This window comes from Mycteria americana, chromosome 4, assembly GCF_035582795.1.
Source record: "Mycteria americana isolate JAX WOST 10 ecotype Jacksonville Zoo and Gardens chromosome 4, USCA_MyAme_1.0, whole genome shotgun sequence".
In the NCBI taxonomy this organism is placed as follows: domain Eukaryota; kingdom Metazoa; phylum Chordata; class Aves; order Ciconiiformes; family Ciconiidae; genus Mycteria; species Mycteria americana.
Window position 1 is genome coordinate 21296045 of NC_134368.1, and position 22957 is coordinate 21319001.

The 22957-nt window shown below is 45.7% G+C and overlaps 1 protein-coding gene across 1 annotated transcript; it reads right to left on the bottom strand.

The window, feature by feature from the left end:
- Nucleotides 1–2110: 2110 nt before the first annotated feature.
- Nucleotides 2111–22436, bottom strand: LGI2 (leucine rich repeat LGI family member 2). Its single transcript, XM_075499863.1, has 8 exons — nt 22221–22436; nt 22047–22118; nt 19040–19111; nt 15924–15995; nt 15283–15354; nt 14010–14179; nt 8624–8788; nt 2111–6137 (listed from the first exon to the last, which is right to left on the bottom strand). The coding sequence occupies exons 1-8, from the start codon at nt 22400–22402 to the stop codon at nt 5320–5322; spliced, it is 1623 nt and encodes a 540-aa protein (XP_075355978.1). The 5' UTR covers nt 22403–22436; the 3' UTR covers nt 2111–5319.
- Nucleotides 22437–22957: the final 521 nt, after the last annotated feature.

Consider the following 22957-nt stretch of genomic DNA (forward strand, 5'->3'; position numbering starts at 1 on the left):
GAAGGTAACTAAACATTTGTCTACAGCCTCACCATCTCTAGTTTTCTAATCTCTACTTCAATATTACTTATATTAAACTTCTGCCGCCTGCTTTCCTTGCTTTCCACCAAACTCTGTCTAGGCTGCCTCACTGACATGGCAAAACTGCAATAAGGAGATGCCTATAGAAATTGCTCATCCAGTCTTCTGAAGACCCATATCATCTCTCTCAACCCATCCCAGAGTCTGTAAAAAATAAATCTCCCTTGCCTGCTTGCCAAAGTGCATCACACCCTTCAGTGAATCATTCCAGGGTGGCACTGTGCAACGCCAGATGCTTCCCTTCAACATTATCTTCACCCAGAGCCATGACGTTAAGTTCAGATTGCCTTTGGTTTTGCTGTGCGTGGCTTTGTAAGGAATCACATCCAGCTCGCAATGTATGCAGCTACCCACCATGTATATAGATGGCTCCAAACCATCCACTCAGACCTAAAGGTAACAGAATTTGCCTAGTGCTTCATGACATGGACCTCATCTTCCAGTAACTTTCCTCCCGTTCCAGATTTTGCAAAACACCTCTGCAAATCATCACGCAGCTCTGTGGCAAGAATGGCAATGGCTTGTGGGGAAAGCGGTACTGGGGGGTGGATTAAGTTTATGTAGCTATCATTTTAAATGCTTTAACAGTATCAGTCTTTTATTTTGTGGGGGCTCTAACACCATGTGGCCAGCTGGTTTTGTCAGATTTTGAAGGTCAGTTTTGAAGCCCATTAGATCATCATCTAGCCTGCAGTTTCTCAAAAAGGAGGCTGGACTGTATGGGGAATGCAAGAGAGGTTAAAGGGCTGGTTTCCAGATGCTAGGAGAAAAAAAAAAAACAGTGTTAGCAGCTCGGCTCCATTTCTTCTGGGTTACGGTCTGAAAAAAAAGTCTCAGTAATTCCTGGCTGTAAGCATTGCTGCCAAGAGGGAGCGGTGGGAGCAGCTCAGGTCTGTAGGATGGGAGGGAGTGAGACTTAGAGGGGGTGGCTGGGACTCTTACAGCTGTTTCTTACACATTTGCATTCAGCTTGAACTTTCAAAAAAAGCCCACTCTGTCTTGAAATCTGCAGAGGAGTGACCATCCCCGCACTGCTCTTTGGAAATGCTTTTCTCTTGGTGTCTTGCTGTGACTTTCAAGGAGGAATAGAAGCTTTCCAAGGAAGATTTGAAGAAGGTGGTAAAGGGCGGAAAAAAAATGTTCACCTAGCAAGGGGAAAGAGACCGGGGGAGGGCAGGTGGGGAAATGGTGCTGATTTGAAGCTGATGTTTGCGCTATGATGGAGTTTCAGTGAACCACACCTCAAGGGCTGCTGACTCATAAAAAAGTAGAATACCCAGAAGGAAAGCAATGATCCCAGAGCAACTGCATCCATTCTGGTATGTCAGACATGTCTTTGATTGCACAAGCCTATAATTAGTTACAGAGAATTGTGCTGTCTCTGAAGAAAGAAGAGGAAACAAAAAGAATTATTCCCTAGATTAGTGACTAGCTGGATCAGTGGATAATGCTTAAGGCTTGCTTTAAATCAAATGTATTCACTGTTGATAGATTTATATTTGTTTTTGCAATTTCAGAGTAAATGCCAATGATTCAGTAAAATTTAAGAAATCTTAAGAGACCCCATAGTGAAGATCTGAAAATCTAGGGATTAATTTTAGGGCTTGGCTTCTATCCACTCTGCATGTAAGAAACCTGCTTAAGTGTCTTACATTTTGAAAATTATTTTGAAAATGAAGATCTCTTGGTTTTGCGGTGGGAAAGAAAGAAAGGAAACAACGGAGTTTAATATGAACCGAAAATCGCAGTAATAGCTGCATTACATACTTGCTAACACTAGATGGGGTGTAAGGAAAGAGTGAAGGGGAAAGCCAGGGAACAGCAAAACCTTGGAGGTCCGAGCTACCTCAGGCAGAGAAACTGAATTTAACTAAGCTGAGCACGGCTTCCTCCACGTTTTCAAAAGCCAAACCCGATCATAAATGGACAAGGACCCGTTTGCCCACCTGGTCCATCCCTCTGGCAGTGTGGATCTTCACAGCGTGGATATTTTAACACGCACGACGCACCGCTATTACTCTCGTTAACTACATTTTATTCATATATTGAAAGAGTACATACATGTCTCAGTAGCATAGATTGAATCAGCTCCTCTTTACTAAAAAAAGCTCAATGTATATACACCCTTAAAATGCTCCCACTGTAGCTAGCACATTGTATTAAATCTATACTTATATAAACTACTGTTCTTTACATAGTTGTATTTATTTTAGAATACATTAAAATTACCTTTCTCACTGTCCTGATGATCTAACAGTTGCAATAAATCATGAATATGCATAGTTTATTTACTATTCAAAACAATTTCTGTTACAGAATATAGGCCATGGAGACAAAACCATTGTTGCATTTGGAAAGGCAGAAAGTATTTTCGATGCTTAGTGATTGCTGTTGTTACGGCTGCCTCCTGCAGCTTTTCCTTGGGCGCAGGAAGAGCAGAACAGGGATCTTCTTGAGACCCTGCCTTTGTTTAATCCTGCGACATGTAGCGTTAACCTCTTTTCTTCATCAGCTGGTGCTTTTTGCCCTCCCTCTTAGCTGCTTTGACCTCCGTGCACTAACTCAGCAGAACAGCCGGGCCGGCGTCTGACTCCAGGCTCCTGAAGCTGGGAGGGATGCTGAGCTGGGCTTTCTGACCATCAACACGGCTACTCAGCAGAAGCGGCAGCCTGCCTGCAGAATTCATTTCCCTCACTTCCTTCTTCTGGTCCCTTGTGAATGAGCTAGGCTCCTGTGGATCACTTTATCCTCTTTATTAAGCCTGTCTCTGCAGAGACCATTTTAATTTAATTCAACTTGATAGCCAAGTCTCAAAGTCCCCTTGGCTCTTGAAACAGTACAATCTCCTGGTATTGGATACACAAGCCCTTTTCCTCCCCTTCAAGTAAAAAATGACAAGATCCAATTTCTCTAAACTAGCTTTTAGCTCTTTGACTGATGCCCCTTGCTGAGTGAATGGTGCTAGCAGTGAGCCCTAAAAGAAAGTGCTGGCGCACTGAGAAGTGCCCCCCTTGGCAGAATATCTGACTCTATTTAAACATGCACACGGCACAGAAAAGCAATAAAAACATGCCTTCCCACAACCAACACAGTTTAAAGAAACATCGCTTGCCAGTCGTACCCGCTTTAAAAAGTAAACTGGGAACATGGTAAGAAATTGCATTCACTGGCAGACATACGAACCATCTCTTAGTTTTGTCAGCTTTGTTAGCTTAATCCTAGGAGAGGTATTGCTAAAACCTGCTGCAGAGGGTTGGTTTGCATCTACTGGTCTGCTTGAACCAATGGGACTCACACTGCATTGGGATTTGGAAGGCAGAGTGCAATACTTCAGATGGCTGGATGGGCTAACTTGCCAATGTAATTAAAAGTAAAACCAGGACGAGCACCTCTATAAGAAAAAAAATTAACACATCATTTAAAAACAAAATAAAATCAGCTACATCTCTGACAGTAATAATTTTATTTCATAGCAGCGAGGCACATGTTTGGGAAGGCTGTGATATTCCAGGTCACTGGTAGGTTATGACTCCTCACGGGAGTCCTTGTGCATAATCCTCTCCTGTGGCACCGTTCACATCTTGGATGTCAGAAAGCCTGTGAGAACATCTCTATTTGTGACAATAGACCATGTTTCACGTGTCCAGGGCAAAAACATGAAGCTCACTCAGCACAGAGATGGTGAGATAGCCCTGAGTATGACGGACTAAAGGACAGTTTCCTTTGCTCTGCCTGCTTTACGCAAACCCTCCCTATTATCCAAGGCAGCAGTGCAGCAGCAAGACATGATAAAACAACCTGATACGCTAAGTGGTGTGAAAACTTAAAGGAACATATTTGTAAGTGAACAAACAAGGGCTCTGATACAGAACTTTGTTGGGTATGGTGGAGAGCCTTTCCGTGAAAACAGTCCCTTGCTGTTATCCTGACAGGGACTCTGTGTGCCAGGACTGCGCTATTTAGGATGGCTGAATGCCTTAGGCTGTAGCCACCCAAAACACCAATGCGGCACGGTCTGTTCACATCCTCCTGTTTAACCTTCGGCGGCTTGGCAACCCAGTGAAAGCCTGGAGCCACCAAGAGGAAACCCTTCTTCTTGGAGCCAGGGTTAGCTCTAGCCTGAAACAGCTCCAGCTGCCTTGGTTTCAAAAGACTCGGTGATACCAAAGTCATATGTAGACCTCAGCCAGAAGGAGGATTCCCCAAATACAGCTTGTGATAACCAAAACCTGAATTTATTGCTTGTGAGCTGTGCTGGGGGGAGAACGCTGGAGAATAAATCATCTCATTGCGTACAGATGAGCTACAGCATGGAGTACATGAACGTAGATGTGTGTTCCAGGCTAAGCTTAAGCTGTGCCTTCTAGAATGAGAGGTCACAACAGATTTACTTGTTAAAACATCCCAGAATCTCTTGGGATCATCAGGAAGAGTATGAATTAGGGCAAAATGGGGTGAATTTCTGGAATACCTATTAAAACAGAAAGTGGACGGAATTTGTAGTCGATTCATTCAGGGCACCAAGCAGACCTCTGTTATTTTCTGTCTATGTTAACTTGTTAAGATCTCACAATCTAGAAGTGGCATACCCTTCTTTTCCTGGCTACCCAGTTACTGTGGGCTGGGCTATTTGTTATGCACAATTTGTGGCTGAAATAGTGAATAATGGAAGAAAAATGGCAATATATTTTGACTTTCCCTTTAATCTACAATGAATTAAAACAATGCCTCAGACTTACTATAAACCACTAAGACAGATTTTGAAGACAGACCACAAGAAACCAAAATAAAGTGTATTCTGGGACGTTACTGTTTGCTTTTACAATTCGTTAGCAACCACAAAGAAATGCCTCTAATCTTAAAATCATTACTAACATGTTAGTTTAAGAGTCAAGATAATTTCGTGCTTTGTATGGCTTATTCTTTACTTGCTTTATGAGATGTTCGATTCAAGGCAGTTTTCTGGGTAAAATTTAGATCATTCTCTTAGATGTCAACATTAATCCTAATGCACTGCACTCCTCTGAATGACTGCAGATTACAAAGCGTCTCTGAAAACAGAAAAAACAGACATGTCATGCAGTAACCAAGTAAATGCAATCCCTGATTAATATGCAAGTTTGAAAAGTTCAGAAAATGTCATCATACTCCATAGGTGCACCCTGTTTTTGGAAAGGTCTCTCTTTGTTTTGCTTGTGTATAAATGTCATTCCACATGAATTTCACTTCAGCAGCTTTTCATAAACTCAAGTCAATGATGATGTGTTCAAATATTTGAGTGCTTCCTTTAAAACTAGAGGCAAAGAAAAAATCTCTTCGATCCGTTGACACAGCTGTGAAAGACCGTGGCGCTTGCACATAGATTTCTTTAAATAACACAAAGAGCTTCTTTTCATCATCCCACTGGTATATCTGGGAGAAGGTATAGTCACTTCCCAAGGCTAGGTAGTAATTGTTCTTGAAGGAGAAAGGCTGCAGCGTCATGGCTCCTCGGGATGGAAGAGCCTGTATCTCCACAAACTGTTTGCTATTCCATTTCATAACTCTGGAGTCACCAATGAATCTTGTGAGCGTGATGTACAGGTTATCTTGCATCCTGAAACTCTTCACAGCCAAGACATCTTCCATGTTGGGGATTTCACTGTGTGGGACAAACTTTTTGGAAACTTTGTTCCACTGGAGTATAATGGGAACCTGGGAGCGGCTAGAGAGGATTAAATGTGATTTCCCATCTATATCGAGAAACTCGGCATCAGTGTCCCTGAACCACTCATGAAGGGACTGGTATGAGTAAAATCCTTTGTTATTCCACTTGTACACTGTTGACAAACCTGCTTTAGAGCTATCTGCTATGACAAAAAACATTTCACTGTCTATCTCAAAAAGCTCTATATCATTTGGCTTGGAAATGCGAGATACTTCGATATCCTGGAATTTGACAAACTTTGTCCAGCTTTCATCATACTTGTAAATGTGTGAGCCACCAAAGAGCTGTGCCACCACCACAAAGACTTGGTCACCAACAAGAATGGCTTTACATCCCACTATGGACTGACCTGTTGCCCAAAGGAAAAAAAGAAAGCATGCATATTAGCACAGTACAAAGCACCTTTTAAACCACAGAGATATTACCAAATCACCCTGCCCCTTTTTTTAAATCTTGACCATTTCATAATTTTGTCTTTTACTACATGCTGTCAGAGGTTCTTTTCATAATTTTTTCTCCCCAATAACTGGAAAGATGACTTCAAATGTTGGAAATGTCACACCCCTCAAGGTGTGCAAGTATGATGCGCCCTAAAATGCTCGGTCCTTTTTAACCAGAATACTTTTTCTTTCTCTGTTTGTTCAAACACATGTCCCCTCATATCCAAAACAATTATTTAAGCCAAGTTTTATTATTCCAAAATAACAAGAGTTGTTATCTCATGACTCAGCAGGAATCTGAAATTCTCTTATTCTTGGAATGTCTATCTTTCCAGTTTAACTAGAAAAATGAAACAGAGTCTATTTTTCTTGCTCCAAGAGGACCAGAGTCAGCTTTTTGGTACTGTAAATAGAAATATTGATGTGTCTTGTGGATATATCACCTGACAGCAGGACGAAAAAGATAAATTTAACTCTGTTGTTTCTGTTAAGTCTTCTGGAGATTATGTTAAACTAGAAATATTTAGGAATACTGCAGTTGCCAGATTAGATCAGATCGAGCTATGGTCTGTTTTGAGAATGTCAAGTCACTATACAAGATCCACATCAACAAAGTAACAACCAGACTATTTACGAAAGGTTTTGTTGGAAGAAGAGAGGAATTCCTCTCGGATGATCTACCACCCTTCCAGTGTAGGAGGGGTGGGATTCATCTCAAGTACCGATATCTGCAGCGTAGCCACAAATTCTTGAGCTGATCATCCAGGCTTTTTCTGGTCTAACTTAGTAAAAAAGCACCCTAGAAAAGATTTCACCTGGCCTGTAGATGTCTCCTCCTGCAGAGGATAGCAACACCTATGCTTTGCATGTTGACTCTAAAGGCAATCATGACAACTAGTTCAGGTCAATAAACCCATGTTGTAAAGGGCTAAATTTGGCCATGCGAATGCCAAGCATATAGTTAGTTATGAAACTCCCCGTGGAGCACATAGCTGGCTCCTGAGCTCTACAAAACACTCTTTAGGCTCCACAAAAGGCTCTTTACCTGCCTGTGTCCCTTGGCAAAAGTCTCTCGCTCACTTACATTTCAGAGTCCAGAGCTTAAGCTTGGGCATTCCAAGACCACAGGACGGTCGTTCGAGAAATGAGTGTCATCATGCACGCTGGGTGTGGAGCTAGGACACAAGTCCCCAGCAGAAATGTCTCCTAATCATGTCATTCACAGGAAGATGAAATACATCCAGAGGACAGCTGTCTTTGCAAATGACCTAAACTCTCAACTTCATTTCCAGAGCTTTTCTAGAGCTCCGCTAGTTCTCTTCAGGCCATCAACTTCTCAGTTTACATCCACTGGTACCTATGTCCCCCTAAGCTAGCAAAACACAATGAAACCTGAAAAAGCAAAATTTTTCATTTCCAGAATTTCCTGACAGAGGGGTAGCATCTTGTAAATTTTCGTTAGTGACATGCACAGTTGATCTGAGGAGGTAGGTGCTTGCTGCCTTTGTAGACTTCCCACAACGCTAGAGGAGGATGCAGCATACTCTTGGTTTCCCAAAATGCAAGGTAAAAAATAATCTATCGCACATAACAAGGAACAGGAGGGAAGGATGCTTCATGGATAGATTTAGCTCCTGAGACCTCAGAACCAGTAGCTTAAAGTAGTTGGGAAACTGGGCAGCGTATAACAGCTCTAAAGACTCTGTCCCTGCTGTCATGGTGTGACTGAGCTCTGTATAGCACCATGAGTGTCGGTTAGTGACAGAATGGTTGTTAGCATTAGAAAATCACCTGGCATCCACATGGGTTTTTTGTTTGATGAGTAATCTGGTCAGGATGCTAATTTAGCATGTTTGTAAATGGAAAGTAAACATGAAAGCTTTACAGCACATCTCTTTAGGTAACAACCACGGTTTAAATATTTCTGTGTCATCTTCAGTGGTGAAACACACTTTTCTGGCCAGCCTACCCTAGACGCATCCTTCAGATCTATTTCCTTCTACATGCAGTAGAGTATTTTTATATTCTATCTTGCAGGCACTTGGGCAAGAGTGAGGGCTCCTTTAGCCTACACTTTAACTTGCAGTGTGATTCAGGCAGTGAGTGTCTAAGCTGGGCCATGGTGCGACATTCACAGCAAGTGTTTGTGCCTTCAGAACAATTCACAAGATCAGACAAAAAAAGCCTAGTTTGTGTGCTACAGCGAGGTTAAATGTGCAAGTATTAACAAGATGCACTACTCCATGAAGTCACTCATGCCCAAACATTACACGCTTTGATCTGCCGATTTCAACAGAGATTCAGGACAAAAAACATCAGCTGGTCCCACCTACGAATCTCATCCTTGTGAAACGCCAACAGTTCATCAATGCCTGGAATCCCAGTGTTCATATACCTGTGATATTGTCATAACTCCTGAAATTCATTTCAATGTGATCCCACTCCAGCACCATGCAGTTCTCCATGCTGGGCTGTGCAATGGCTACGAACACATCATTCTTTGAGTTGAACGTATCCACTGAAACTGACTGGTAGGGCAAAATCTGGTGAACAACAAAATCTAGAAACACACATTTACCACAATTAGGATACACCCTTGCTGCAAACACAGAGTAAGCGGTTGCTGATTATAACAATTAACACTGAAAAAGGAGTTAAAGACTCTGGATTTTGTGTAACGCTAGCGTGGAAGTGTCAGTGCTCACGTGAGGCATGCAGCAATAGGGGAAAGCTTCTCCTGCTTTAGGCTTCATAAACTGTCCTCTGGAAATATAGTTGCCAAGGAGATCAAATAGGTAAATAGTGGCAGAAATCAGATGTTCCAGCTAGGCTGGCTGGTGTCAATGAAGTCAGGATATCGAGAGAGAAGTCTCTTTCCCCACAGCTGGAAGTTGCTTTCCCGTCAAGTGAAATGGCCTTGCTAGAATCACTTTCAAGCTGAGAGACAGCAACTTCCAGCTGAAGTCCAATAATTTAAGTCATGCAAATGTAATCACTAGCAATTTGTGTTATGCTAAACCAGGCAGAAAGTGAAATGATAATCTGAAGTTTGCCTGGGGATAACCCCATTTCGGCTAGACCATAGACAAAATGGTGTAATCAAAAACTCAGTTAACATAACGTTTTATGGGGCATTGTAAAGTAGTTTAGGCATAAAATACAACCAACCTGCAAATTACTATCCAGTGGAAAACTTACTCTAGATACTGAGACTGAGGAGTTGGCACAACCTGTAAAGACTAAGAGTGTAACTCCAAAATTCAAGATTTCTTCTCAAAATCCAAGTGCCTTTGTAGATTTAACTCTCAAATTCACCCTGGGCTAAGTCAGCAGTCAGCATAGAGCCAATCTGGGGCAAAGCAGGGAGACTTGGGTCTGAATTTGCTCTTTGGCCTGACAGCTGGGCAAGGTCACTATTATCAGAAAAAGAAACTGGTATAGCAGAGCTGACAAAGAAAAGCCAGCACTTGGGTCTAGGACATGGCAGAAGGCCTGTGCTGAAGTGATGTATGGATACAGATATATAGAAAAGGAAATGCCTCTTCCACTACCATGGAGTTTCTCTGCAGAACCACGCACCGCTCCGTTTCAAGCTCCATTTGCTAGATGCTTTCACCATGCACTCCTACGTTGGAAGGGCCTGAGCAGCCAGGGATTTTGGTGAAATGGTAATTAAGTCCTCACTCGAATCCCTCATTTTGGTGCATTATGAAATAATTGGTTTTGAATGAAGAACTCTCTGTCTCTGCATGCTTGAAAGCCTTGCCCTTGAGGAGTTACACTTCTGGAGAATAAAGATAGATGACTACCATTAAACAAACAGCAGATTCTACAGCTGCAAAAGAAATGACAGTCTCCATTCTTCGAGGGACTATTATAAATAGAGTTTGGGCTTGATTCATAAATGCTGGTAGGAAAACAAGAAAGTTAACTTCATTCTCACTGGGAAAATAAAAGGACTGGAGAAAACTGACACCAAAGTATGCAGAAAGTAAAAGTAATGATAAATCACAAAAGGTAGCTAAGGATGGAGCAATAGCGGATACAGTCACAGAAAATAAAAATATTTTTAAAATCTTGAGAAAAAAACCAAAAAAGCTAATGCTGAAAAAGACACCTCTTGAAATCTGAACAGTTGTGAAACACTTTGAGGGAATCTGTGAATTAAAACAAACGGGTCTGTGTGTTAAAACCCACTGCTCATTCAGAAATGATTCAGTGTTAACACAGCTATTTTTACTTGTACCTGTCACTGGGCTCTTTATGTCACTTGATGAGTAAAAATGGGTAACAAAATCAGTCACAATCAGTAAAAAGCAATAAACATTGGGTTTAGCACCAGTTGGAAATACCAGACTCTAATGCGGAACAGGGTTACACAGTAAAGAGATGCTGCCACATCAGGTTTGCTAAAAATGCAGGTCTTAGGGGCTTGATTTAGTTTTACAGGCAGGTCCACATGCCTTGCTTTATCGCTAGGAAGAGATCGTACAGTAAATACAGAGCTGGAGGGGGATGTTTCCCAACATTTTTCTCTTTTAAGCTGGATCAGCCTGCATGGGAGAGGGAAGAGGATGCGGCCCTCGCTTCCCCCCTGCGCTGCTGGCTGCAGGGGCTGTGGCTGTCTCCCCCTCACCCCGATGCACCCCGATACTCTCTCTGGCTCCACACACATGGTTTTGACACTGCTTTCCGCCGCTGAGGGCCGGGGCGGTCCCCCATCCTCCAGCCACCCGCTCTGCCTCTGCTCCTTTGGCTGTTGAACGGCACGAGCCGCCATGGACGAGGGACCCAACGCTTTTGTTGTTGGGCTGATTTCCCTCCCGGTAGCCCCTGCTCTGGCTGATGCCCGCACAGAGGAGCGCTGATGCTGGCAGAGCAGGGAGGAAGCGCGCGGGGAATGCTGGAGGACACGGAAGAGAAAGGGGAGCGATGACCTCTTTGGGCAGCAGCTCCTGAACTGCATCCTGCGACTCGGCCGCCTCGGCTCCCCTCTCCTCACGGCCCTTCTTCTCCACGGTGGAGACTTCTGCTCTAGGTGAGGCTACTCAGGACCTGGGGTAACGCTCTCAGGGAGCGATAGCCACCCCTTCCTGTGCCCCACCACGGTGGCACGGGTGACCTCCAGCACAGGAGTGCGTACGGAGCAGGTGACTCTTAATTTGCAAACTACCTTCCTTGCAGCCAGCGGGGCAAGAGAGGACCACGTCCAGAAGACAGTCCCAGCTAGGTAAAGAAAGGGAAACCAAACTTTCGAAGCTCGGCGAGATGATCCCTGCCGGCAGGTCTGGGCAAAGCAGGTCCCAGGCGTGCACACAGCCTGTTTCCAGTGTCGGTGGAAGTGCAAGGCCCTTCTTCCAGTCTTCTGAAAGTAAGTACACGTTCCCCTGCCGTGCTTACAGCCACAGCACAGCCCCCTCACACACCGTTGCAGGAGAAAGAAAGACAAGAAACGAAGTGAAATGGCTTAACCTGCTTCCGTGATGCAAGCCGTGAGAAATGGAAAAGAGAGATGCTATCACAAAAAGAGTTAAAAGTGCAGATCACTGACACTGTGGATCACTTTGTGAATAAGCAATAGAAGCGTTTTGTTCTTTGACCTTTTGTTTAATATGGCAGCACCTCTTTACATCTCTCCTCCTGTTACCATTGTAGCAGTTCAGAGGACACAGTGAACTGATGGAGCCGCCTAGATGCATGTTTTACCAAGCAAACTGCTTTGTTACCACATCCTACGTCCAGTCATGCTCGACGCAGAGTACCAGAAAGCAGAAACGATGGAGAGTCTGCTCACGCCTGGCAAAGGAGGGAAATACAGTACTAAAGACTAACACGAATGAAAGAGATTTGCAGAGCACTGCCCGTCACTGAGTGGGAAAGGAGAATGCACCTACAGGGTATGTCGCTTTACTTCAAAATATAGTACAAGCCTGAGCCTGTGACTACTCAGTCCTCAAGGAATGGATATGGGCATATTTACGCTCCCTTTGGATCTGGGGGAGGCAATGGCAGAGAAGGAAAAAGCAGCTGTGGCCTGACACCGCAGACCACCAAGGCCACCGGAGGGTTACAGCTCAAGCAAGGTAACTTCCAGTTCAGTGCAGGGGACGTGATGCTGTCTCAGAGGTGACACATTCCCAAAGATTTGCATTTCTACACTACTTATCTCTGCTTTGTCTCTTAGGGGTCATTTCTGCATGCAGTCTGTCCCTCTCGGACACTCTGTAAGGACACCAGAGCTCCACATCTTCTGCACCCTCCACCTTCACCACGCACTGGAGCTCTGGGACGCCTGCTGCTGCCTACCCCCAGGCCAGAGGGGTTAGGCACACAGCCTCCCCTCACAGCAGCCAGAGAAGGACTGGTTTGAGAACGGCCTTTACTACCTGCAGAGTGTATTACAGCTATACGCTGTGCTGCGAGAGCACTTCTCTGATGGCATTTGAACAAATATTCAGCTGGGCAATCCTTGCACCACGTAACGCCTTAGCTCCCCAGCAAACTCTACAGCATGTGAAATTAGATTTATGCTTGGTGTAATTCCGCTTACAGCAGACAAAGGGACTAACATTAAGGGTGGATTTTGCCTGTAGCAACTTTATAGTTAGGTTTCTAGGTACAAAGAGACGGCAGAGGGGAGATAGGGCAGTGTAGGTCTGAGAAGGCTCGTTCTCGCACGCTGTTAGTGCTGCACAATTGCTTAAACCAGATTGAAATGAAATAAAGCCTGCTTTTACTTTGTACTTTTGCATCTCGGTGATTTGGCAGACACAGGAACGTAACTTTGGTACCATTCTAAGCTACGTTGCTCTCCTGTTTTTGACATCCTTTTATGTAGCAGATAATTGCTCTTTACCTCTGCTGCTCTTCTGCCATATTTTTGATTTCTGAGTTCATTCTCTTTCCCTGTACATACTGCCCTTGGATTACCTTTCATACCTTGTCCTGAAACTTTATTTTACTTTACTAGTAATCAACTTTTCTATTGTCTCTTAATGATGATGACTGCCTTGATGACAGATGAGAGCTCGAACGCCTCTGATATTAGTGTATAGAAAAAAGGCAGAGTGCTGACATCATATACATGAAAGATGAAGAACAATACTCGCAGCTGATATTCTCAGTTATATGATGTGACTACATTTAAAGATAGGTAACTGCGGCTGTTCAGTCATAAAATATAAGCATAACCACATGCAAGTTTCTCTTCACTTCCTTCAGCATGCTTTACATTACCTAAAATAAAAATCAAGATCCTAACCAAGACAGTAGTCAGAATATTATCGGACATTTTTCTCCAACGTAATAGAGTTCCATGAAGAACTGCTGGCAATATTGCCGCCACATTTGATGCTATTAAATTGTGGCCTATTGAATAAAGATAACAGATATAGCCACATTATTTGAACTTCTTTTCATTGCTTTCTGTGAAATCCAGAGATTTTGGGAAGCTCATCTGCCATAACTATATGGCCTTATTCCAGATAATAGAAAGCATTCTGTGATGAAAATTAAGTCACAAAGTGAGTCATAATCAAGTCTTTTGGAATATGAATAGTCAGAGCTCTTCTCCCATTATCACTTAATCCAAATAAAAACTCGCTACTTACTTTGGCTTCGAAATGTAATTTTCCCATTTTATGCTTGCTGTATTACTCGGAGGTGCTTTGTATGTAACCCCTTCCTCCCCCCAGGTCATGCTCACAGAAGCAAAAGGGTATAGTCTAAACTTCTGATATTTAACCATTTGTAGTGTGCTTAGAAATATACATTCTGAATACCTGTAGTGGTGCATTCATAATCAAAACTTGTCACATCATTTAACTTCTTATCCTGATATTCTGCTGGACCAATACACAGGACATCAGAAACAGTGGAATTTGTCATCTTTAACCACAAAAACAACCACTTGGCTTTGCAGTCACACTCAAATTTATTTCCCCTTAAATCTCTAAAAAAACACACAGAAATAAACATATTTGAAAAGGTCGATAGCAATATGAATACTACAGAACTGTTATCACCTTGACATGCTGAATTTAAAAGTATCTGAGTAGCCTTGAATTGGTTTTTAACTGAGAACAGGAAAGTATCTTAAGTTTTATTCAGAGTCTCTGACTATGGACTTTCCTTCACTGAGTGTTGTCCCTGAAAAACAGTTTCAATCTAGGAAATATGCCCACGTATAATCTTACTAATAGAGCACTGTGATTCACGTGTGAAGTCACTCATGTTTATAAGTTTTCATAGGATTAGGACTATAATGTAATAAATCCTGACAGTGTGGTTGTCTGCTGCAAGCCTCCATCCTGCCATCTGCCACCAACAGTGATAAATCCCACTCCTTCACTAAGCTACTCCAGTACCACTGGTTGACAAAGCGGTACCATTTCTCTGTTACATGCAAATACAGATGTCAAGCTTGTGTTTTGAGAGTCGCTGCTGATGTGGAGTCAATTTAACCTCTCCCTACTAATGTATGTGCAATTTCAACACTGTACCTGTTCTTCGATCCCTTGGCAATTTTTGTGGCTTACAGTTATACTTTGCTATTTGGGAGAGCCAGGCCAAAAATAGGGGAAGCTGACTAGCAGCTCAGTTATACAGGAAAACACTGACAGTAAGTCAGCAGTGTGCTACAACTGCACAAAAACAAGAAAAAAAGCTTTTTTTTTTTTAATGAATGCCTTTTACTAAAATAATCTCAGGGAATACATGCAACAATAACAGGAAAAAATGTTCAGGGAAATCGTAGTTTTAAAATTCATCATCTCCCTTTCCCTAAAAAACAATTTATATGAAACATCAGAAAGAAGTACAATAATGCAAGCTATGTACAGCATCATGAGAAGCAACAGTGATTTGAGAAATAGCAGTTATTTTAGAGGAGTCTACCAAGTAAACAATTTTAAAATGAGAAAAGCTAGAGCAACAAAACGCACATTTCTTTTCTGTGCAGATATCGGATACAGCACCACACAAACCCAGAATGTAAAACTCAGAGTAACAGAGTGACAGAAGCAGGCAGTCAATAGAAAGATTCTCACTACTTACAGTTCAATTAAAGAATCTAAATCACTGAAGACATCCCTTGGCAGAGCTTTGAGATGGTTATTGGCCAAAGAACTAGAAAAGAAAGTTAGAGCTTAGTATCATTGCTATCTCTTGTCTGGCTGACTCTTACTAAGTCTGAGCGCCCTTACAGGTTGTTAATCATCCGGTACTGCCCAGCCACTGGCACTGGTAATAGTGAGGAGGAACAGGCGCACATTAATTACTCTCATTCAAGAATGGAGATTGCCTGAAGCTCATGTAAAAGTAAAATATATAAAGCTTTGTTATGGCCCAGGTGCAAATGTAACACACAGAGCAGTCACTGAGCATACCGGAAAGAAAGAGGAACGTTAACCACGAGGAGGTGGTATCACGGTGGTACCGATGCAGCATCCACGGGTCACAGCCGCACCCCAGCACGAGCTGCAAGCGTGCGCAGGCAGCCCAACATGCCGCAGTGCTGCCCGAGCAGGAACTTTTTAAAGGCCATTTTTTAATTTGTGCAAGGCACGTTATTGACAGCGGGAGGAAGCTGATGCACGGAGGGGAAGGGAGGTTCTCTATGTGGCAGGAAAACCAGCGGCCCCCCAGAAGAGTTCTGTTCAAGTACAAATTACTCTACCAAGTGTTAAATAACTTACAGGTGAGTCAGGTCTCGAAGGCCACGAAATGCATTTCTTGAAATGGTTTCAATTTTGTTTCCTTCAATGAATCTAGGCAAAAAAAAAGACTTTAATTAGCAGTATTATTAGCATCATTAGTGCTTTAACCTATGGTCTCCCAATTCAGCAGGTTCCTGGGTCGCCCCTTCAGACTTAAAGGCGGGGAAGTCTCAGTGGAGCTGCTCACATTCCCTTTTCCCCTTTCCTTGGGCGGACGACAAGAAACGATGCAGGTACCGGGTGGCACAAGGGACAGCACATGACACAAACATCCAGCAGAAGAGGAACAAAATGAACACAGCAAAAAGCATTATTCCTCTGTTGGTTAATCCCCTCGGGGTGTGTTGTGTGAGGCAAGAGACCTGTGTAGGAGAGGTTTCCGAGATGGACTTTAGAAGCTAAAGTCCTACCTTCCTCTCACAAATCGCCTGCATTTTAAAACCATGGGGCAGCACGGCGGTGCCAGGGCTGCCCAGCCTGCAGACGGACGCTCTGATGGGGAGCTCCCGTGACTGCATGCACGGTGCCACCTCCGTACCCACAGAGCCGTGACGTGAGCTGCAGACATCAAAGCCTGCATAAATGACAAGACCGCTGCCTTGTTTTCCTTCTTGCTGCCGCAGTTCAGGTCTCTCCAGCCGGGACGCCACCTTTGCAGGCGCCCGGCTGCACGCAAGTCACGGCCCTTGCGCTGGGGGAACAACAGCAGGCACGTATCGATTCCAGGAGCGTGCTGCTCCTCCTGACTGCACGTCAGCATTTAAAGAAAGAGGTGATATTTGAGCATCTTGACCCCCGCACACTTGAGGACGCATCCCTAAATACACCATCAGCCCTGCAAAGCAATTGCAGCCAGGTGGCCATCAAGATATTGCATGGTACAGCTGTACCTGGATGAAGACAACTGCATGCTGATTTTATAAAAGGTTTTATGAGATAAAAGTGTCTCCCTTCCTCCTACGCATCCTTGTATGCCTTCCAGGGAAATGGAGAAAAAATGCTATAAGCCAAGGTCTCTTCTCGAGAGAGTCAAGATGGGGATGCAGGAGATGACAAGTGCGCTTGGTTCTGCAGTTTAGGCGTAGCCAAAATCCTTCATGAAGTGACCGTGACCCTGACCACAGGCAAAGGGTGCAGATGAGAAAGTGTTGTGTCTTCGTGGGGGATGTCAGAAGACGGTCAGCCGTACTCCGTTACAAGGCTGCCTGGGGACATGAATTCAATCTGCAAAGAGCCAGGCTGCCTCCTGACACCCTCACCGGCACCTGGCATCGCCGCACAGCACCGGCTCACCCGTCCGTGCAAATAAATACGGCTTCACTGAACACACTGCAGCGAGATGATGGATATTTGGGCTGGGACTCAGTAATTTGCTGGATTCCTGAGTCACCAAACCTGGCCTCGAAGGGGTGCTACCCTGGGAACACCACTCCTATCACCAGCGGGCGGTGATCTTGTTGTCAGCGGGATTTTCTTATTCTCTGTAAGGTCTGATCACTGGTAACTGAGAGACATGAGTTATTGAAGCTGTAATGGTGTTACCGGCTGCATGGCCAAAAACAACCCCAGAGAAAGGCCACTCGCACCCAGTTCCCAAACGGCGGAGGTGTGATTTGCTGGGAAGAGGAAAAGCTCCGTGGACCTGGCAGGGAGGGCAACCATAACCATTAACCGAGACCACTTGTTCAGCTGCCACTAAAGGAAATGGAAACTGTAAGGCTTTACCAGTCTTCTCTCTGCTCCCTGGTTTGCAGCTGGCAACCAGGGACAGAGATTTTCCCCGTGACCAGCTGAGGAGGGGCAGGATTTCTTTCCTTCAGAGAGGGGTCTGGCTGCAGGTACCAATGCAACCGCTACGACTGCGTGTGCTGCTGGGACACGCTCCATGTTAGACTCAGCAGCACTTGAAAGCAAGTCATTAACGAAACACCATACAAATGTTTTTCCTCCTTTTTGCAAACATTCTGCAAATTACTTTTTTTCCTGTAGACACATGGAAAAGAGAATGATTAGGTAACTCGCTATTGCTGAAAAATCCAGATGTAGCTGAATCGTGGATTTCAGCATATACCATTTACCATTATCCTCTGTTTCTTGATCCGCAAATTCCATTGTTGGCTGCTCCGCACGTATCAGACCATTAGTCCTGAATATGCCCTGCCTTAATACCTACTTGCCTGCAAGACTTTAGCAAGAGTCAGCTTTATGAGCATTGGTCTTCCTTTAGAAAAAGACAGAAAAAGTAGCTGTCTTCCACAGCTACTTTTCAGCACAGGAAGGTGGGTGGAAGGATGAATTTTTTTGCAGGTCATATTCAGAGTTTCAAACATACCAGCTCATGTCCAGTAACAGAGAGAAATGGCAGTCCTTTGGAGTATGAAGTGAGGACAACCTGGTACCTGGGCTAATACTTTTTTTAAAAGAAAAAAGGGTGACCTAAAAAAAAAATAATCAGGAAATGAAGGTAATGTAAAAATCAACAAAGAAGTGAACTAAGTAAAGAAAAGGAAAGTTAATTAAATTTAAATAATAATATAGACAATTACAATAATTTATATTATATGAAATATATATTTATATATTCATATATTTATAATATAAAGAGAAATGCCACAGGCATTAAATGGGATATCAGAAAAAGGGCAAAGTTGGAGAGGAAAGTTTGGGGGAAGAGAAGCAGTTGGGTAATCAGGGTTGTTCTGGCCAGTACACGGATACTCTGCACCTCCTCTTCAGGCTGCCAGCAGGCCAGGAGAGGCTTCCCCACCTCCTTGCCGAGGTTCAAAACCCCTTGACAGTGATGGCACTGGCCTGGCAAGCCAGGAAAAGCTCTTGCTCAGCAGGGCCGTTTCAGTGTACTGTAATTGCACAGAGCCACCTTGCACTCACGGCATATTTTAAAAATCCACTGCAACCTCTGAAAAATGGTAAGCCACCGTAAAGGACATTTGCTCAGGAGTGGAACATAAATCCTTCATCTCCCCTGCTCCTGGGAATCACAGTAAAGACTAAGACTCCACAGCAGGAGTCTTGGCAACTTGTCAAAACATCTTGATTTATAAAGGACAGGGGAAGACATAAAATACCAAACTTACAGGTATTCTAGATGGAAGAGACCAGCAAAGGCATCATCTCGTATAACAGTGAAGGAGTTGGAGTTCAGCAGGCTGAAAACGGAGAGCAGGCATTAGGAAAGCACATTAAAACTTGACACACTGGATTATGCCCGTTGTGTTTATTGCCCATGACCAAACTAATCTTACTGACTCGAGCCCATATTGCCCCACCAATGCAGCACACATAAAATACTGTGGAATGGTCTATAAAAAAAAAATCAAAGGCAGAATGTGATGCTAGTTAATGTCCACTGCTCCCCAGGAAAAATGTTCACTGTGCCATTCACCTTGGTTAAATGCAACCTGGCCCTTGACTCCCTGGTCCCCTGAGCAGGAAAAGCCGTCCTTAGAGGGTAGGTCTGCTGAGCGTGGACCCCAGTTGCCCACCACCCCTCCAGCCACACCAAAAATTTTCAAGAGACCTTCTCAGCACCACTCCTGAGCTCCCAGAAAGGGGGGGAGCCCTTTTGTATGAGCACCAGCTCTCATTTATGCAGCCTCAGTGGATCAGTGCTTGCTCGTTCTGCGCTCCCAGGGGGATGCTCCAAGCCTGACCTGCAGACGGGCTACGGCCCGCAGCGTGGGAGGACAGCACACGGTTCACGCGGCCGGTTCGTCAGCTGGAAACACAGACGTGCCCAAACCGCCAGAGGCAGAGAGTCCTGCTATCCTTGCAAAGCAAAGCCCTGTGTCCGCAGGCAGCGAGGAAGAGCGGCGGTGCTGCCAGCCCCAGGCACTGCCTTGCCCTCCTGCCTGACCTTCAGGGACAAAACGTGTTCGAGCTGCACCGCAGCGGCTGTCACCTGAGCCAGGACAAGGCAGTCAGGGAGAAGGATGCTACGGAAAGGCTTTGCCAGCAAAGTTGCTTCTTTGCTGTATCAAAGCACAAGCAGATGATCTCCAATGTTGATGTTCAAAGGCACAGAGAGCGATCTCCTTTTAAGAAAATAGCAAAACTTCTTATTTGGTCTAAAAATCAAACTCTACTCAAAAGAAATGATTTTTGGAAAATCTCAGAATTTTCCACTACAAGTGAATATCTTTGCACTAATCGCTTTATTAGAGTAACTTATTAATCCTCTTTTTGTATGGTTTTAGGCATTTTACTAAAATTAATTTAGACGACTAATGAACATGAAATGCAAACTTTCTCTGTGATCCTCAGTTATTATGCTAATACTAGACACATGCTCCTTAAATTATCCAAAGAAATCTGACAAAGATGCAGACTGCCATTAAAAACAAATCCTTGTGTTACTATTTTACCATGGCTGCTTCCACAGAAGACATAGTCCTGAGGTACCCAAGTGCTCAATTAGGCATGTATCTCTTTTGTAATTTAATCATTCTTTTTTCTCATGTTTGAAGGGAAAAGCCACAAATTACACTAACCAACAAAATTTGTCAGGGCCCAAGGTGGCGGCGGTGGTGGTGGTGACAAACCCCTCTTGCTCCCACATCTCATCTACCGCATAAAGTGACATGGGCAACTTCCAACTTTCTCAACAACTGACCTCTGCCCCACCACCCCACACACCCCAGCATCTCCTCCTGGTAATCTACTACAGCTAAGGAGAAGGGATAACCTTCATCTGCTCTCCCTCGCTCTTCTCAGTACTACTATCCAAAACAAGCCAGATTCCTCCCATCTCTAATTTTCTACCCACGGTTTCTCTCAGCCCACCCTTGGATTCATCCCTTTCCTTCCCAGCTGGCCCAGGTCTGCTGTTTGCCCCCATTCACCGGTGGGCAAAGTCCCCCTGCCCTCTGCCCAGGGCTCTGTGCTGGCCCGCAAGTCCCACAAAAACTGGGGTTTGGGACTGGTGTCACGCTAAAGGAGGTGAAAGCCCCCACCTCTTGATTTGCCCACTTCTCCCCAGCATTTTCCATGGGGTGCTGCTCCCCCTAAACAGCGAGGCAGGCCTTTGAGAATGAGGTGGGGGTGCCCGAGGAGAGGAGACTGGCCATCATGCTACCAAATGCTTTTAGGGACTATCTCTTGCTAAGACCAGGTTTAACATCTAGCTCTGTGGCAAGACCCTAGCCTGGGTTTCCGGCGTGCCTCGCATCTTTTTGCCGAATTTTTCTTTGCACTGTGTCTTTGCTTTAGGGGTAACCCAGTCCTTACAGGGGGAGGCGTGGAGGGTCCGCTTGGTATTGGGCGTTGCAGACAGGCTGCAGTGGGCTAGCCAGGGCACAGGCAGTGGCACGGCTTCTCTGCAGACTACCAGAGAAACAAGTATCTGGGCTCTCCAGGGGGCTCGTACTGCACCCCGTATCTCTGTGCCTTCCCTGCTATTGCCTCCCAGGACAGCTAAATTAAAGCAAGTTTGGGTAAGCTCCCGGAGCTGCAGGCACACACCTGGCTGCAACACGGGCACAACCAAGCGATTTGCCCGAGGTCAGGGAGGAGGGAGGGCTGCAGAGTGCCGGGAGCTGGACCGCTGTCCCCTGGGACAGGGGACCATCCTGCCTGTAGGTCCATCAGGTCAGAAGCATCCGAGGGGCCACCCTCCAAGTCGGATGCTGAAGCACAGAGTCATGCTGCAGACAACACCAGTGCTTCAGGCACAGAGGCTTTCCTCTGAGGTGGGTCCCGGCAGCCTCTGCTCGGCCCCCGTCGCGCCCGCAGCATCCCAAAGCCAACGCGAGACTCCCGGGCGCAAAGTGAGGGCGAGCGAGAACCACCACATGGCTCCAGGGGGAAAACTCTGCCCTAAACTTATGAAAGCTGAAATTTTTACGAAAGGAACTTAGGGCATCGGGAAACATTTTGTCCTCCTTCAGTAACTAAATACACGGTGTAGGAAGTGGTTTATGAGCGGAAAAGGCATCCCCCTGGTAGGAAAGAGCAGCTCTATCAGCGGGGCCGCACAAGGTGGGGATTTACCCGTTTCCTCCCCTTCTACGAGGGCACCCGTAACTCTGGCTGGGAGGAGCGGGCGAAGCGCGAACTGGCCGTTGCCTTTTTCAGCGCCGTACTTACAGCAGCTGCAGGGAGGGCAGGTGGGAAAACATCCTGTCCTTGACTTCGGCGAAGGTCCCGTTTACCAGGCTCCTGGACAAAAAAAAAAACAAAACAAAAAAAGAGAAGCCACCCGTCAAGCGGGACCGCCCCGCATCCCTCTCCCCGCTCCTCCCCCGCATCCCCCGCACTCACAAGGAGCCCAGGCCGGCGGGCAAACTGCGGGGCGGCCCCGCCGCCCCCACGCAAAGCGCCGACTCCCGCCAGCAGCTGCAGGGCGGCGAGCAGCGCCCGGGCCTCCGCGCAGCGCCGGGCGACGGCAGCAGCAGCAGCGCGGCCCCGGTGCAGAGGGACAACAGCCGCAGCGGGCCCGCCATGCCGCCGCTGCCCGCCGCCTCCCGCGCCCTGACATCAGCGCGGCACCGCCCCGGCGCTGCGGGGCCGGGCCGGGGCCGGGGCGGGGGCGGGCGGGCCGGGGGGGGGTCCCGGCGGCGGCGGTGCGAGGGGCGGTGCGGAGCGGGGGCCGCCGACGCGCTCTGCCTCCCGGCGGGGCGAAGCCCCGCCGGGAGGCAGAGCGCGTCGGCGGCCCCCGCTTCTAAGTCCCGAGCGATGCTGGCCCGGGAATTATATTCCCGTGAATGTTCTTGCAGAATCATTCCCCCCCCCCCCCCCCCCCCCGCCTCCCCAAATTGGGGTCAGAAGAATGGCTTGCTCAACGGACACCTTAACTTCAGGAGGGGTATTTTACGCAGGGATGGCAAAATGTACTTTAAAAAAAAAAAAAAAAAAAACCAACACAAAACCACACGGAAAAAGAAATCGGCTGAAATGGTACCAGTTCTCAGGGCAACCGGCGCGAGCGGTTGATCGCCAGGATTTGCCGGCTAGCTAGGCTGAATTTTGTTAGGGAAAAAATCTCGTTCCCTCTTTGT

What these genes read in the sequence shown, in the direction of transcription:
- LGI2 (XM_075499863.1), bottom strand. Translation starts at nt 22,402, where the DNA reads ATGGCGGGCCCGCTGCGGCTGTTGTCCCTCTGCACCGGGGCCGCGCTG. An exon ending in CTTCGAGACCTGACTCACCT is followed by an intron (nt 15,355 to 15,923) that starts GTAAGTTATTTA and finishes TTTCTTTTCTAG; the next exon opens with TTCTTTGGCCAATAACCATC. An exon ending in GAGTTATGACAATATCACAG is followed by an intron (nt 6,138 to 8,623) that starts GTATATGAACAC and finishes TTTGGGCAACAG; the next exon opens with GTCAGTCCATAGTGGGATGT.